Below are 14431 nucleotides of genomic sequence, written 5' to 3'. Positions count from 1 at the left end.
TAAGAAAGCACATGTGAACTAGATCAGATTTCTCCTAAGTATCCTTTCCAGCTCCATCATTTCTGCAGCCACAGGCACCATGTGCTCTGGTGTGTCAAGAGCCATTGGGGAAGAATCCACTTCATCAATTTAAAGGCAGATCTTTTTTTTTTTTTTTTGAGACGGAGTTTCGCTCTGTCACCCAGGCTGGAGTGCAGTGGCCGGATCTCTGCTCACTGCAAGCTCCGCCTCCTGGGTTTACGCCATTCTCCTGCCTCAGCCTCCCGAGTAGCTGGGACTACAGGTGCCCGCCACCTCGCCCGGCTATTTTTTTGTATTTTTTTTAGTAGAGATGGGGTTTCACCTTGTTAGCCAGGATGGTCTCGATCTCCTGACCTCGTGATCCGCCCGTCTCGGCCTCCCAAAGTGCTGGGATTACAGGCTTGAGCCACTGCGCCCGGCCCTAAAGGCAGGTCTTGAAGGACCCATATGGTGGGCATGAGACCACTTTGTACCTCAGTACCTGGTGGTTCTGTGTCTGACCAAATGGTCAGTTCCATGATGCCACTCTGCATCCCATATGTCCAGCCACCCTGCAGAATGCCACATGCAAAGGGCTGGTCCCTAGGGGATGTGGAGCTGCTGGATTCTGGACTCCAGGTAAGCTATTCCTGCCTCTGACTCTCTGGGTGACCATAAGTCAGTCCCTTAATCTCTCTGGATCTCAAATTTTTCATTTGTATACCTGGGGTCAAAATTTCCCTTATTTTGGCTGGGCACAGTGGCTCACACCTATAATTCCAGCACTTTGGGAGGCCAAGGCAGGTGGATCACCTGAAGTCAGCAGTTCAAGACCAGCCTGACCAACAAGGTAAAATGCCATCTCTACTGAAAATACAAAAATTAGCCAGCTGTGGTGGCAGGCGCCTCTAGGCCCAGCTACTCAGGAGGCTGAGACAGGAAAATTGTTTGAACCCGGAAGGCGGAGGTTACAGTGAGCTGAGATCACAACACTGCACTCCAGCCTGGGTGACGGAGTGAGACTTCTTGCTCTGCTGAGATAGCAACACCAAATAAAAGGGAGAGCCATTCAAGCGGTGTACAATTAACACAGCACACGGTGGTGGCAGTGAGGAGTGTTTAGTTTCTTTGAGCACTGCAAAGCCCGAGAGATGGAGGAATAATCCGGGAGAAACTCTGAAATGCCTCTCAAGTCCATTTAAGGCTGGACCCAACAGGTCTATCACTTGTACCAGTGGACAAATCACGACTGATCCAGAAAAGCTTCCTTATCAACCATAAAGCCCAGGTACCCACCCACTAGGCTGGAGGCTCCAATCTCATCCTTGCCAACCAATCCTGTGACGTCATCTGTGTGCCTCTTGTCAGTGCTGCCACCAACCACTGTGGGGCAGTTTCTGGGTGTCACTTCCTTGATACCCCCAGCCCCAGCCCAGCCAGGCCCCATAGGACCCCACTTACATCTTTTCCTGGTAACCCTTCCTGACCAGGAGGCCCCATGGCACCAGGCTCTCCCTAGGAACAAACAGGCCTGCCATTAGGGAAGGAGATGCTTCAGCCACTGGCTGCCTCAACCACAGGGGCATCTGAGGAGCTCGGAGAGGTGGAGAGACCCAGGGGCCCTGTCAACTTCTGTACGCAGAGCCTGGCCCTGAGTTGAGGTCTGTGGCCAGCTGTGAGTGCCTCGAGCCATGCTGTGCCTCTCTGTTCAGCTCAGGCAAGGAAGAACAGCAGCTGAAGGCTCTGGTATATACACTTGGAATGCTGCTTCCTCATCTGCTCATGCACTGGACCCTCTCTACACCTGCGCTTGCTCCTTGGTGACTAGATCATGCAAGGGATCTAACCAGCTGACCCCTAATGTCACTTCCATTCTGGGCATTCAGAGGAGACAGAGGAGTTAAAGGATAAGAAAATAGTTTCTGGAGTCTTCCCATCCAGGGTAAAAGTGATGCTTTCCATATACAAGATCTAGGACCTTGGGAAATCACCCATGTCCTCTGGGCTTCAGTTTCCTCGTCCGCAAAATGAACATAACAGCAGCAACCGCCTCACAGGGCTCAGGGCTGATGTGTATGACACACCTGAGTCCAGACTGATTCGGCCAAACTGGTTGGCCATGATAATGTCTGGACCCCAGAAAAACCACCTGAGGGAATGAGGCCAAGAGGTGGGGATGGTGCATCCAAGGTGTCCCTGCGCTGGCCTGATCCATGCTGGTGTGCTCCGTGTTCTCTCTTGGGTGAGGCACTGCCATGGCCTGCAGGCTGCAAGAACCATCTGTCTGGGAAGTGTAAGCTCTGCCCACCTCGGGGGACCTCCAAAGTGAGGCGCCCACTTACTCGGGGACCAGGTGCACCAGAATCGCCTGTGTGTCCCTTGAAGCCCTAGAAGGAAGAGAATGGAGTTACCCCATGACAGAGCAGGCTCTTGGGGCAGATGGCAGGCATCCCTCCCCGCCTGCTTTGACCCACGTTGCCCCCACTCATTCTTTACCATTTGCAGGATACTGAGCCCTCCTTGGTGCCACACTTGGTGCCAGAGGTTTGACGGCTGGACACCAAGAGCCTTTCCTCCCAGCCCCCTCTGTACTGTGGGCCGGGCCGCCAGGCCTCATCCCACAAAGGCCTCAGAGTGTCGGGGCATTGCCCTACTGGTTCAGGTGTCTCCTGCACTCCTTGTTCCTCCTGATTGTTCCAGGCTCAGAGCACATGGCTTGGCCAGCCCCTCTCTGCACGGCTCCTGAGTCAGGTGATTCCCTTGTAGGGAACATGGCTTTCACCCAGAGTTAGGTCCTGTGGCCCCTTCCTTGTTCCTGTGGCCATTGCTGGTCCTACCAACACCCCTGAGTAGGTTCAGCTCTGGGAGTTACATCCCGGGCCATAGCGCTGGGGTCTTGTTCAGAGTTGCACCTTGGAGGCATATTACCTGAAGCTCCACTACAGAGCTTCGGGCCTTGTGAGTGAAGATTAAATCATTAACAGAGCTGAGACCATCATTTTTAATCTCCAGACCAACCTGACAGTGTGAAAATCCTCACCTGGTGGATATAAAGCTAAAGCTCAAGGATAAAAAAAATGCCCGCCTGGCATAGCTTTGCAGTATTAAACTATGGAAAGGATTGCCATATGCTCTTAAGTTTCATGGAACTGGGCTGACTTCGGAGTTAGGTCTGGGATGGGCCATGGCTCCCACTTTGTAGCTGTGGGATCTTGGGAGCTCTACTTCTCTTCTCTGGGACTCAGTTTCCACACCTGTAAAATTAGGATAGAACCTACTTCTGCAGAGTTGCCGTCAGGACTGAATAAGACTGAATAAGGACTGCACAGTGCTCTCCAGTTGTTCAAAACAGTCCAGCTACATTTCCCTGGAGAGGGCTGGGGTTTTCTTGGGGCTCCGCATCTTCCGTAAGGACCCCGGAATTCCAAATTCAGCCAGCCCAGAGGAAGAGACTCTGCTGTGCTCCCCTCCCATCTAATCATGACAAAAGCACCAACGGAGGGAGCCACACTCAATGAGCCAGGCACTCTGCTGGGAATGTTACATGTCCCACCTTCTCCTTTAGTACTTATAACCACTCTGCAAGAATGGGAGTCATTATGACTGCCATTTCACAGAAGAAGAAACAGGGGTTCAGAAAGGTCCTCGTTGCGACCAAGGTCACAAAGTCAATACATGACAAAGTAAAGGCTGAATCCAGGTCTTTCTATCTGAAAACCCACTCCATTCTACAAAGCTTTGTCCTGACTTATTCTGTCAGTCAGACGAGCTTGGTCTTCTTTTCCCTGCCTGGCTTTCTAACCTCAGTTCTTTCATTACGACTCCCAGTTGAGAGATGGGTCTTGCCCCCAGTACAGGTTCCATGGGTTTCCTGGCTGAAAGGGAGCCCCTGTCACTCCAATAAGCCAGGAACCACCTTTAATAAATTGATCACTAGCTCAGTGTTGCAATCCCCATAAGAGGTAATATTCCTCATTCTTGGGTGTTTTCTGGTGCAATCGAAAAACAAGGGGATTTAGGAAAACAGAAAATTTATTTTTGTATTTTATTTTCTTCTTATTGAATACTAGCCAGAAGGTTGATTTTTAAAAATAAAAACATTAAGAAAACAGAGCTAGGATTTTGATCTGCTGGATAAAATCCAGATAATTTTAGGATAATCATTTAAAATCATATTTTTTTCTAAAAGCAATTTAAGAAATTGTGAAAACAATTTTGAAATTATGAAGAGATGAAACACTTAGCAATAAAACCCAATAACCCTAAAATACATAGAGTTCATTTTTGTAGGTAAATAGTATCTGTGTCTATTTATATGTATAATAGCTACACAGCTAGATGTAAATGTACATATATAGATGCTAGAATTCATATATGGAAAAAAGGACTAGAAAAAATACACTGAATATTAAAAATTTTACTTCTCTGTTGTAGAATTAGAAGTAAATTAATTTTCTCCTCTATACCATTTTTTTGTGTTCTTTTTCTCATTATTACCATCATCATTACTATTAATATCACTAGGCAATGAGAATGGGTTACTTTTACAATTGGGAAAAAATGTTAGCTATGGAAGATGTTCAAAACTAAAATTAAGATTCATTTCTAGGTTCTATTATCTAGAGAAAACCCGTTGAAATCATAACAAATTGCACAAGAACAAAGAAAACTTTTAGCAACAACAAGGTAATGGCTGCAATTGTGAAAATGAATTTTACAGCTATGTAGTGTGACAAAGCTGAATTGACTGCACAGAAGCACACCCATCTGGAGGAGAAGGACTTCCAGGACCCCATGGTCAGGCAGTCTGGGCTAGCCCTGCCCACAGCGGTGAAAGCCATGTGACTGATGGGCTTGGTTCTACTGTTCCCAACACACACTGCACACTTACAGGTGGGCCTCGGGCACCCTCTGGTCCTGGTAGACCCGGCTCTCCTGCTTTGCCCTGAGAGTAGGAAGAAAAGAAGAGTTTGAGGACAACGTTGTAAGAATCTTCCTATTCCTGGCTCTCTGTGTTTCCTACCATTCTATTCCCACAAGCCAGTCTCTGTCCACCCTGTCAGCCCTTTCCCCTGGCGTCTTGGCCCATCTTAATCTACACAAATCTCCACCATGTATTCAGGCCTATCATATTCCTGGTTTTCCTGGGATGGTGCTGGTTACACAGGTTTCATCTCCAAATTAATGATGCCTAGTACCCCCCCTTTCACTATCAGAAGCATCTTGGTGTGGATGAGAGATTATATGGCCATCTTAGTTTTATAGATGACTTTATGCCCACTTACAAAAAACATGTCAAGGCCACTATTAACACTTGCACTTTACCGATGGCAACTCTGAGGTTCAAAGAAGTTATATTTTTATGAAGGTATTAAATAGCAAAGACAGGCTGAATTCCAGCTGAGTGCCACACCCAAGCAGATGCTGTTTCCAGGTCAGCCACAGTACATACTGGCAGGGCGACCTGTGACGTACACAGCCTTTTACTCACCCCATCATCTTAAAAGAGCTTGTCAGAACACTTTTGTTATTTAAAATTCTTTACTGCCCACAGCTTGGCATTGCCCTGCACAGAACCAAACCAGGAACAGAAGACAACTAGAGGCTTGGCAACTTAGGTCCATATAAATTGAAGATGGGGTCAGGGGGAGAATGAGGGGAGGAGGGGCAGAGGAAAGTAGACGAAAGGCTAAGTTTGATGGATGGGCAGAAGGGGTAGCATGCTGGACCTGGAGGACATGCCTGTTCCCAGACATTCTGTCCACCTCATGTTTACAAGTTATAAACCTTGGAAATTATATGCAGCCCATTATTAGGGAGCAGAGAGAGAAAGGAACATCCTTGGATTTAGAAAAAAAAAAAAAAACTATAGAAAGAAGGGTGGGGCCTAAATCCCTGACTTCCAGGTTTGTCTGTTTCTTAGTTTAGCTGCGTGATCTTGAAGTGTCATTTCCTTTCTCTGGATCTCTGAATCTGTAAATTTGGGACAGTCTTCCCTTGTAGGTCTTTGTGATATAGCATGTACATAGCCTGGCTCCTGCCTCAGAGTCAACTGTGATGGCCATCACTGGCCCAAGGCACCAGCAGAAAAATGGAAGAACCAGCAGCTACTGAAGGTTTTCACTATGATGTCACTGACGCCTGACTCTTGTTAACCCTCAGGCAAAACACTGAGGTGCATAGAGGTTCAGTCATCTGCTCAAGGTCACACAGCTGGGGTTCTAATCCAAGCATTCTGGCTCCAGAGTCTGCACTTCATCCTACCCTATAATTAATGCTCAAATATCTCTTAATAAAAATTAAGCAACAGGCAACACAAAAGGCTATCTATATATCCATGTGTATCCATCCATCCATCCATCCATCCATTCAACCATCTATCCATCCATCCACCCATCCATCCAACCATCCATCCATCCATCCATCTATCCATCCCTCTGTCCCTCCCTCCCTCCCTCCATCCTTCCATCCATCCATCCATCTTATGTTCTATTTATCCAGTTGGTCTGTCTATCCATTTGTGCTCCTCCCATATACAAACTCTGAATGGGTAAGTCAACTTGAAGAGGGGCCACCGAGTACCTGTAGCAGATGCCATTTTCCAACCACAGCCCCTGGGGCCCACCCAGGAAGGTGCCTGCCCCCTTGTGGAGCAGTTCCTGCATAGGTTGAAGGGCAGACATAGAATGAAGATGTTCCCTGACCCTAGGGGATGCTTGACTTTGAGGTGTGGGAGGCCCAAGTGCAGGGAAGTCAACGCCTGCAGGAGCAGTCAGAGGATCCCCAGTGAGACTGGGCCCCAGCCTGGAGTCACCAGTTGCCAGCCTCCCTTTCCTTCTTTCCCAGTTCCATTCCCTTTGTCCCTCCATCACTGGTTCATGGGATCACCTCCTAAATACTCTACCTGCATCAAAATAGGCATTGAATAGACAGACTGAATGAAGACCAGTGTCCTCAGTTATTCTGAACTGTAAACAACAGCCTCCCAGCATAATACACGTTCGGCAGAAAGGTTAATGCACTGCTCTGCAGCAGCAAACTCCGGGGTCAGCCTCCAGGAGTGTGAGTCCTGGATGCTTCATTTACCAGCTCTATGTCCTTGATCAAGCTATCATCCTCTTTGTGCCTTAGTTTCTTCATCTGGGAGAAATAATGATATCCACAGCCCGTAAGGTTCTTCTGGGGACTACAGTGGAAAAATGTAAAGAAGTGCTCAGTGCCCTGCCCTAGGCGCACACACAGTAGCTGTCAGCCACAGTGTGATAAGTGTGCTTCTCTCTACCCTTTCCACATTTTTGCCCAGGCTGAAGCCATTTGCCCACCATGGGCAGCTCTGCTGGGTGTCAGTCCACAGCAGCTCATCGAGACTTTTCAATTTGCTCAGCTGCTAAAAGCTCTTTCTTTTGCTGTCAGCAGTGAATTTTGGTTTCAGCATCTGGCAAACAGTGTAAAATGATAAAGAAGGTGCTTCCAGCAAGTTGCGTAAGATTCAGAATGAGTCATAATAGTTTATGACCAAACAAATTAAATGGAACATAAACCTCCCTGTAGAAACTTTTATGTAGATCCACTTAGTGGTTCTAAAGGCTCTGCAGTTCTAGCCTCACCAGGAGCCACAACTAGGGCAGTTGGGAAAAGTAGCTTACTAAAATAATTGATAGTTAGATAAGCCTGATGCATTTAACACATTTTCTACATTAGATGACTAACCAGCAACTCTGACAAATTGGTATGTTATTATTCTTCTATTTCAAAAGAAACTGAAGTTCAGAGATGCTTTCTGACTCACCCAGATCACAAAACCTAGTAAGGAGTGGGGCCAGAATCCAAAGCCAGCTTTTATTGCTATTGTTATTATTGTTGTTGTAATTTTGGCATAAAATATTTTTATTTAATCACTATATTTTAAATTTAATTTTATCAATAAGTAATGCATACTCATGGCTCCAAAAAATTAAGAAGATAACAGTAAAATAAAATACCATGGAATAGAAAGTTGTCTTCCTACTGCTATGTCCCCTTGTTTGACAATCATCCTCCCATGGAACTACTTTTATGAGTGTTTTATGCAGTCTTCCAGAGTTCTTTTAGATAAACACTGGAAAAAAAATAGGCCCACAACTATTTTTATACAAAATAGGACAGACTATACACATTGCTTTACTCTTTGCTTTTCTACTTCACAACCTATGTAGGAGCAGCTCTGCATCAGTATGTAGAGAACATCCTCATTCGTTCTGACAGCCGTTGATATTCTATGGCGTGGACAGCTCATCATTTCACTAGTCTCATACTGGTGGGCATTTGGAGAACCCAGGTCTCTAAACCACTGATGCCGTCCTTCATCTTCCCCTTGGTGTAGTGTCTGTGAAAGGGCTTTGGGAAGACATAAGAGCTGCTAGGAACCAATGAATCATCATGATGAATCTCTGATCCATAGGCAAGAAGGACCCCAAGCTCAGTGAGCACAGCTTTGAAGTCACAGATCTGGGTCTTTGGAAATCCCTGCACATTCCCAACTAACAGCTACTGGGGCCAGCCACAGAGACATTCTCACTAGCACTTGCTCTATCTCCCTGTGTGTCCCTGGACAGTGACATTAAAGAAAACCAAAACCAAGACCAAAATGAGAAAAATCTATGCCAGAGTTACAAGTATGTGCATATGTGTGTGTGAGTGTGTGTGTGTGTGTGTATGTAATCCCACAGTGTCTGGAGCTAGCAGGTCCAACTCAGATTTTACTGGAGTATCCTGGTCTCTCCAGATATCAGATTTCTCCTGCAGGCCATACTTATCTACTTCAGGTTCCTCTATCATATCAGTAGGATTGAGGCTACAGGGGGCAGTAAAGCAAAATGTGGAACAGGGACAGGAGCCCTGAGCTCAGGTTCAGAATCTGTCACCAGCCCATCATGTGACTTTGGGGCCATTTCACCTCCCCAAGGCCCAGGTTTCTTCTGCTTTAAAATGGGGACAGCAGTGTTTGCCACGCAGGGTTGTCAGAGTATGTAAATGAAATAATGCATAGAAAATGCCTATCTTCGAACCTGGTTCAAAGTAGCTCCCCACACAAAGCAGTTGTTATTGACATGTAATGGATTTGGCATGTGATATAATAGGAAGTTGAGAGTCCTTTACCGGTTCTCCAGGGGGACCTGGCTTTCCATCTCTGCCTTCTTTGCCTTCTTCTCCCTGCAAGAGAAACTCCAATTGGTTATCAGGTCAAAGAAGATTCAAGGGGATGGAAAGACAAAGGCAGTTTCAGCATGTCTTTCTGCCCAGCTTCCAGCAGTTGCATTCACAGTTGGCAGCTAAGGCAGCGTCTCAACAGACAGAATTGTTCTGATTTCCTGGTTTCTTTCTCAACACCAAGATTCTGGCTGTGGATCTCTGACTCCCAGTATCTGGCACATAGTGGGAAAGCAATACATTTTGCAATAGCATTATTATGATTGCTATTGTCCTAAAGAAGCCTCTCCTAGGCATTTTCATGAATTCAAGTGTAGAACATGAGAGCCTGGTGTCTGGGCCTCGTGGGTGAGCACAGTGATGGGGGACGGGGGAATGTGGATGCCGACGATGATAATGAGGACATTCAATAACACGCAGGAAGGTACTCAGCATGGTTTACCACTGTGAGCACAGGAGGAGCTCGGTGAACGACAGCAAGGAGCACCTTTGGGTCACAGAAAGGCTATAACATTGTTCATTTCTTTCCCTGAAGTGGAAACAGAGTGATAAAGAAACAGAACAAAGCTGGGGCTATTCACAAGGTGCCAGGGAAGTAATAGGGCCCAGTCTTTGGCTTAAGCCTAAGGACAACGGTGAGCAGAGGAAAGTAACATGATCAGATTTCCATTGGAAGGAAAGAAAGGATGGGGGAAGGAGGAAGAAGGGTGGGAGAGAGAAATTGATATTATCAAGAAAATAGCATAATCATAGGTAAGTTGTATCTCTCTTCCCAGTACTCTAGAACTTTGATAAGCGGTTAACACAAAATCCAAATTGGAGTTTCCTCTCCTTAGCTTTACCATTGCTAAAATTAAGTCAATATATATCTCCTAGCTGCTATGGCATCCTAGTCTCCAGAGTTGCAGTTCATACCAACATCCCAGCATGTCACTTCACATCTGTGTGCCCTGGACAGGTTACTTAACCTCCAGGTTGCAGAGTTACAGACAGGACTGTCAGTGATGCCCCGGAAATGTCTTCTTGATCAATGGCAGTACGTATCAGATACTGTAGGAGAAAGAGCTCTAAGAAGCGATTCATTCATACACACGTTCCTTTCGTCAATGTTTGCTGTGTGCTCACTATGTGTGGGGACTCAAGGCTAAACAAAAGCAGATGTAGTTCCAGCTCACGCAGAACCTACAGCACAGAATATGACCCCGTGACTAATTACCAGGCATGCTTCAATGTTACATCCTCAGATCTAACAAACAGAGGTGTTTGTTGAATGAGTGATTCAACGAGACCAACGAATAATGGGAGAACTAATCAATCCATTACACCAATAGAAATGCGATCACCAGATGAGATAAGCACTCAGAAGAAAAGGAAGAGAGAACCTCTCCTAGCCTGGTAGGGAGCAGGGAAGGAAGTGATAGCTGAGACCAGATGGGGAAGATCAAAGGCATCTACTGTGAAAGAAGGGAAGAGGCACCTGGTAGCCTGGGAAGGGGTGTAGAGTGTGACAGGAGAGAATTCCGAGCATTCCGGGAACCAAAAAAAAAAATCCAGTGTGGCTGGAACAAAAGAAGGCACAGTGGAGAGTGGGGTTGCGGGGACTATGGACAGTAAGTGCTACAGCAGCAGGCAGAGGCCAGACAAAGAGCCACAAAAGAATTTACTCTCAGTGCAGAAGGCAGTGCATGGCCTTTGTGGAGGAATTTATTACAAATGCCTTGAACAGCTCGACTCTAATGAGAAGGATACTAAATTGAAAAGTTCAGGACAACATCTTTGGAAAGCAATTTTGCAGTATGTATCAAGAACCTTAGATGTTTCTCTACTATGGCAAGCCAATCACATTTTGGAGGATCATCATAAAGAAATTTTTAAAATGCTACACATACAAAATTGTCCATTGTAGTTGCTTTTTAAAATAATTGTGAAGTTTATGAGGCAACTGAGAAATGATCATATATATTATGGTACATCCATTGTATATATCATATATAAAGTTCATGAACATTTAACACTAGTCTGGGAAATGGAAAATGTTTACATTATCACAAATAGTTAATTATCACAGTTTTATATATATGTGTGTGTGTTTTTGTTTTAACAATATAAACATATATATATGTACACATACATATATATGTAGAGGCAGAGAGAAGAATTACTATTTAAATAAGAAACAACTAATATATGCCTAAAAGAAGCACAAGATTAAGACTGATTCTACCCAAATTTTAGTTGGCTTTGACTGATAAACAAGTTAGTGATTATTTTATTTCTAGTTTTCTATAACATTCAAAATTCCACTAGTGGCCAGGCCTTGTTTTGACAGCAGAATATAGTTTAGTTTTGTTTCCTTGTTTTTATAAAAAGAAACTAGGGTTTTTTTTGTTTATTTGTTTTTATAAAAGCCATTTACTGTACATTATCACAAATAGTTAATTATCACAGTTATATATATATGTGTGTGTTTTAACAATATAAACATATATATGTACACATACATATATATGTAGAGACAGAGAGAAGAATTACTATTTAAATCAGAAACAACTAATATATGCCTAAAAGAAGCACAAGATTAAGACTGATTCTACCCAAATTTTAGTTGGCTTTGACTGATAAACAAGTTTGTGATTATTTTATTTCTAGTTTTCTACAACATTCAAAATTCCACTAGTGGCCAGGCCTTGTTTTGGCAGCAGAATATATTTTTGTTTCCTTGTTTTTATAAAAAGAAACTAGGTTTTGTTTGTTTGTTTGTTTGTTTTTATAAAACCCACTTACTGGGATTCCAGGTAATCCAGATGGGCCTTGGGGGCCAGGAGGGCCTTCTTTTCCCTAAAAGATCCAAGACATAAAAACACCATGAAAACCTTTGTTGGCTTTTTTGGAAAGTCAATGACTGACTTCACACGGAACTGCATTCATGGGTTTGGAGAGTGAGTGGTAAGAAACAAGGGGTGCTTCTGTACCAGCCTCATGGCTTTCTGAGCTGTGTTTCCCCCAAGGCAGTCAGGTTCCCTGGGACAGAGCATAGTCACCCCTCTTGGTACACACACTAGGACTCATTCTGGCCGTATTATTAATACACAGGCTTAGGGAAAACTGAATATTGGAATGCCCGTGGGAAGAAGCTATTGGGGTTTTAGTATCCACAAGACCTGAGTCCAGATCCAACTCTGTATTTGTCCCCAGACTTCCTGAAGTTCACACTCTCTACCCATATAGCATATACCTCAGGACCTTGAGGTGTTGTGCGTACAGGACTGCACACAAGTGGGGAGAAGACCGGGGGCATGCATAGCGGATAGTTTATTATTTTCATCATTTTTTCCAGAGGCTCTTACATGTTTTACCAATAATTGCTTTACTGTCTCTTTCCTTGTATTTGAAAAACTGTTTTACCAAATTTCATTAATTAATATTTTATTTCCCATTTTATTCATCAAAGACTTACATAAGTATCAATCAGAGCTTATAAATCAGCATTATCTAATCAGTGCCCTAATTCCTATCATGGTGAGTATTATCATATCACCCTGTGTCTATACCTGACAACTTTATAACCTCCTACTAGTGTTTACTGGGAGATAAGACACGGATGCCAGGTTTTACATTCTAATTCACATGCCAACAAAATGAGGTATTCTTAAGGTTTAGCCAATGCATAATAACAACCAGGAAAAAATACAATATTCACCCCTCCCCACATCACAATACCTACAAACACATAAGAAAATTAAGTGGATATTTTTGGTCAACCTGAGACAAAGCTAGAGCTATTATTAGAGATTTTTAATTATTGATAATGGAGCTTCCTGGGTTCCTTCCTGGATACTTACTTTTCAAATTCCCTAGTGTGGAAACACCAGTGATCTAGGACTGGAGTCAGCAAACTCCAGCCCATTACCAGATTTGTTAAATGAAGTTTTATCAGAACACAGTCACACCCACTGGTTTGCATGTTGTCTATGGCTGATTTTGCATTAAGTGTTTGTTAATTGGTTCTTTATGGAAAAAGTTTGCCAAGTACTATGTTAGACCATTCTCTTTAAACTCAGGTGAGGAAGGCATGGTCCCATAATAAGAATGTGGCAGATTCAGGAAAGAACTCCACCTCTGACTCCCTGTTCAGTCTTCTTGCCATCACTAGACTTTTATTTATTTAGAAACCAATTTCACTGGCAGAGAAGCTGAAAATTAAAGCATGGTAGACTCTTAACCAACCTCCACTAGACCAGCCCCCATTATAAACCAGCTTCCCCATCCTCTCCAAACACCCATGCCTGGTCACAACACTGCAGTACACCCTTGCCTGCAGTACACCCTTGCTTGACTGTTCCTACCAGATGAGTTGAAGGCTTGCAAGGGGTCAGTGTGCTTGTTCCTAAGCCTGTTTGCATCAGTTATTTGCTATGAAAGTCATACAATTTAATTGTTCATTAAACAATAAGTAAAATTTAGGTGGAAAAAAGAATACACTTTTTATGGAAGTTAAGGCAGGGTTTTGAAGACACTGGCCAACAGTGAGTCATTCACCACTCACCATCTAAATCGATATAGCTATACGATAAGACACCTACAAAAGATTAGGAAAAAAATTCTAACAATCTAGAACTCCACATTCATATTGTTACACATATGTTGTTATATTCTCAAACCACTTTTCAAAAAAGTAACAAAAAGTGGTCAGTGGATGTTCTTTTTACGTGACTGATGACAAGGGACTGCATTCATTACCAAAAATCAAAGCAAAGGCCTTTATTTTGTGTCAAAAAGTCTGCCAAACAGTTTGTCTTTTAATTCAAAACATAACAGAACTAAGGTTTGTATGTATCTTTTTATTATAATTTTGCCCCCATTTAACTTTTAAAAATTACTTCTATTGTCTGGGCACCATGGCTCCTGCCTGTAATCCTAGCACTTTGGGAGGCCAAGGCAGGAGGATCACTTGATGTCAGGAGTTCAAGATCAGCCTGGCCCACATGGTGAAACCCCGTCTCTACTAAAAATACAAAAAATAGTCGGAAATCGCTTGAACCAAGGAGACGGAGGTTGCAGTGAGCCGAGATCGTGCCACTGCACTCCAGCCTGGGCAACAAGAGTGAGACTCTGTCTAAAAGAAAAAGAAAAAAAATTACTTCTATTTTGAAACTACCAATGCTCACTGGGCAAAGAAAACTTACACTATATTCTGGTTTGACAGTTATGATAAAGTTTCAGCACCACGGACAGCTTCAAG

At 44.0% G+C, this 14431-nt stretch overlaps 1 protein-coding gene across 1 annotated transcript in view; it reads right to left on the bottom strand.

Moving 5' to 3' along the window:
* COL22A1 (collagen, type XXII, alpha 1) overlaps positions 1-14431 on the bottom strand; it is a 299536-nt gene that overhangs the window by 25406 nt on the left and 259699 nt on the right. The window contains exons 51-55 of the mRNA XM_011938231.1: positions 11974-12027; positions 9139-9192; positions 4892-4945; positions 2343-2387; positions 1462-1515 (exon numbers count right to left, since the gene is read on the bottom strand). Coding sequence (XP_011793621.1) covers positions 1462-1515; positions 2343-2387; positions 4892-4945; positions 9139-9192; positions 11974-12027 — 261 coding nt within the window. The remainder of the gene's footprint in view (positions 1-1461; positions 1516-2342; positions 2388-4891; positions 4946-9138; positions 9193-11973; positions 12028-14431) is intronic.

The sequence above is a fragment of the Colobus angolensis genome, unplaced genomic scaffold, assembly GCF_000951035.1.
Source record: "Colobus angolensis palliatus isolate OR3802 unplaced genomic scaffold, Cang.pa_1.0 Scaffold17, whole genome shotgun sequence".
Taxonomy (NCBI): domain Eukaryota; kingdom Metazoa; phylum Chordata; class Mammalia; order Primates; family Cercopithecidae; genus Colobus; species Colobus angolensis.
The sequence above is the reverse complement of the archived record's forward strand: the minus strand, read 5'-3'. Positions and strand labels throughout refer to the sequence as shown.